This window comes from Quercus suber, unplaced genomic scaffold, assembly GCF_002906115.3.
Source record: "Quercus suber isolate HL8 unplaced genomic scaffold, Cork oak 2.0 scaffold_1000, whole genome shotgun sequence".
NCBI classification, from domain to species: Eukaryota; Viridiplantae; Streptophyta; class Magnoliopsida; order Fagales; family Fagaceae; genus Quercus; species Quercus suber.
In genome coordinates this window covers 71,633-74,992 of record NW_027070415.1, presented here as the reverse complement: position 1 = coordinate 74,992, position 3,360 = coordinate 71,633, and the positions used below count along the sequence as shown (strand labels likewise).

Sequence of the window (3,360 nt, the reverse complement as noted above, 5' to 3'; positions counted from 1 at the left end):
CAAAGGTGAAAGTCAAAGTTTACTAGTTGTTGATACCTATTTTCATGACACATTTTTTTACAATCCCAATTCATGTATTGTATTATATATATTTTCTTTTAAGCATGGCTCAAGCTTATGTGAATATATTGGGGAAATTAAGGGAGTGTGATTTGGAGGGAATGAATTGGTTCCTTTCAAACCTTTTGCATAAGCCTAACCCAAGTGTGCTATCAAGTAGGCAAGGGACGCTGATAGCACCTCAAGCTCATGGAGAAGGTTTTATACCCAAAATTTCCATCACAAAAGAATTCTTATACTCTCGCTGTCTGTGGCCCAAAGTTTTTGCCCTAACCCATTTTTGTCTCTAAAACATTGTTAGCTCTCATTGGCCAACTACAGTTGCTAGCTCTCACTTTAGGTGAGCCTCCCAATTAAGAGTCCAAAACAATTGAAAAGGAGGAGCCCATGGGGGCTTAGTAAAATCTTTCCCAGATTATGCATAAAGCAAGCTAACTCATTTACCTAATTAAAGCAAATCAGAAACTAAAGATCAATTTAGCACCTTGAATGTCCATAGCCTCATCTTTTAGCCTAAAAACTAGTCATGAAGGACACCTAAAGGCTGCTACAAAACTCTCCCTTCGGCTCAAAACAAAGTCAATCAAGTTTTACCCATATAGCTAAAACTTTAAAGCAAAAGCCCATGAAGCCAACAATGATTCTCAAGGCTCGTTTGGTAAGGGCTTTTCAAGAGTGTTTTCTATGATTTAAATGCTCAAAACAGTGGGTCCCACTCTGGAGTGAGTTGTTTGGTAAGGATACTATTTCATGGGTATTTAGATAACAGTACTTAGTATAGGTTGCTTAAAACATGTATTTAGAGAACCATTAAAGAAGTGTATTCAACATATAAATAACAATTCTGAATGGCACAATTGTAATATTGTGAAAATCGTGAGGCCCACCATAGTTAGTTGATATAACAAAACACAATTGTTTCTCTCTCTCTCTCTTCTTCACACGTTGGAAATTTCCAAATTTTCATCTCTCATAGAATGACTACTTTTTACTTCTTGAACTCATCTTCATCAATAAAATTTAAATCTCTCTCTCTCTCTCTCTCAATGACCCACTAGAGTTTGGAATCTACCTCATTACTTCTCTTCATCAATATGACTCTTTTATTTCTTTGGGTAGATTTGTAAAAATATGTCTCACTTGTATAGGAATGACTATATATATTGGCTCTCTCTTCCTATAATTGTGTGACATACAGGTTTGTGATAGAAAATAAATGAAAAGATATAGCCAATAGGATAAGTTTGAACCATAAATGGATGAAATTGCTTCAGAGCACAGAGTTTGAACTCTCCCAAATAGCAGCAACAGATTGGGTTGAAGAAGTGAGAGTGAAATTCAAACTGACAATGAAGAAGTGAAGGATTCGCAGTGGACTGTTGGCGGCTACAAAGAGAGATAGTAGTGATAATGAATATATTTGATGGATGTTATGCATCAATAACATGAAAAATACATTTTTTTAAAATGTATTTTTTTAAGTTTTATATGTGAAATTCAACATATAAATTTATAAAACTTATATAATAAAATTTATATTAACCATAAGCTTCACTCTTACATAAAATGTCAACCTTGTAATGGCTTTGTAAAACAATTTATGCATAGTAAATGTACCGTCCAAAAGAGTTATACCTATAGAAAGTGGAGAAAATACATCATGTATTGAGTGTAAGTATATTTCCTCCCTCTCATATGGAGGTAGATCTCACACATGTTAGTAAATATACATGAACTAGATGCATGATATACTTAGCTTGAAGTGATATTGAGAGTTTAGAGACTAGAGAGTTTGACACATTGCCTTCCCAACGGCCACCTAAGACACTGGGCAAGAAAATAAGTACTCTTTTTTTCTATTTCTAACCTGCTTGAGAGGTAACATATACTTGGTACAGGTATAACTTCTCCTTATCCACACTTTTTTTTTTTTTTTTGGAAACCAAAACACTTATTTTGCTGAAACTGAAATTTTTTTGTTGAAAATAGTGTAGATAAATGTAAAAATTAGCTAAAATAATGAAGTGAGACCCATAAATAATTGCAAAAATAAATTAAATAGGAAAATAAATTGTGTTTTTAATTTAGAGCCAAACAAATCCTAAGAATGTCACTTTTTCACACTAGACAACAATTCCAATGAAGCTACTAAGATGTCACTTTTTAATTGCATGACTGCTTTTTCAGATGCAAGAATCAAAAAAAAAAAAAAAAAAACCTTGATTACCTAGTTTTCTCAATAAGACATGAAGCACTATTGAGTGCACTTACCAATATAAGCCCCTTGATGAGTTGGTCTGTGTAGTAGTCTGGCTGCGATTTTTGCAAAGAAAGCATATGGTCAATCATAGTGTTACCCTCTTCCTCCTTATGCCTTTGCTCATCAATAAGTGCTTGCAAGAGCTCATCCGTCCTCTTGGAGAGACTCTTCAACTTCTTCTCCAAACCTTTATAATCCATCCACCGCAAGATGGGTACAAACTCCGCTGGATTTGATGCCCCTCCTAACCTTGTTATCTCTTTTATTATTTGCCTAAACTGTCTCGCTTCTTCCTTGTCCTTCACGTCCTCACCGTACTTGTAGTACCGTTTGCCTGCCACCATTCTCATTATGCTGTTAAATGTCATCTCCAAGAGTATTGATTGTAGTTCCACCTTGGCGAAACCGAGGCAAGAATTGCGTGACAAGTTTTGTAGCAAGTGCTTCATCTCGTCCCTTCGGATGCCTGAGAACATGTTGAGGCGATTGTTTGAGAAGATTTCAAGGGTACTAATGCGGCGGAGGTTGCGCCAATGATCGCCATATGAGGATTGTGATAAGGTGGTGTTGTTGTAGCCAGGGTGCTTGCCTAATAGGAAGGGAGGACGGTTAGCTAATACAATGTCATTCTTTGTGAAGCATTCTTCAACTGCTGATGGGGATGACACAATGACCACAAGTTGTGAACCAAATTTGAGTGAGAATATTTGACCATATTTTTGTGAGAGAGCATGGAAAGTACGGTGGAGTGGTTTTTTAATGATATGGAGATGGCCTATAATTGGAAGAGAAGGTGGGCTAAGTGGGAGGTGTTTTCGTCGAGTAGTTCTTATTTTGACGATGAGCTTGATAGCAACAAGAAAGATGAGAAGAGTGAGAGACAAATATAGAAAGATGGCTACCATGTTTACTTTTTATGATATTTTGATACTGAAATGATTTCTGATGCTCTGTGATTGAAGATGCATGCATGTGGTCACTACGTATTTATAGGGAGTAGCTACTAGCTAGTTTTTTTTTTTTTTTTTTTTTTTTTTTGA

At 35.7% G+C, this 3,360-nt stretch overlaps 1 protein-coding gene across 1 annotated transcript; it reads right to left on the bottom strand.

The window, feature by feature from the left end:
- Window positions 1-2,092: 2,092 nt before the first annotated feature.
- Window positions 2,093-3,264, bottom strand: LOC136065519 (cytochrome P450 81E8-like). The gene has a single exon (XM_065768822.1). It carries the CDS (start codon window positions 3,223-3,225, stop codon window positions 2,284-2,286), a length of 942 nt encoding a protein of 313 aa, XP_065624894.1. The 5' UTR covers window positions 3,226-3,264; the 3' UTR covers window positions 2,093-2,283.
- Between the last annotated feature and the right edge of the window lie 96 nt (window positions 3,265-3,360).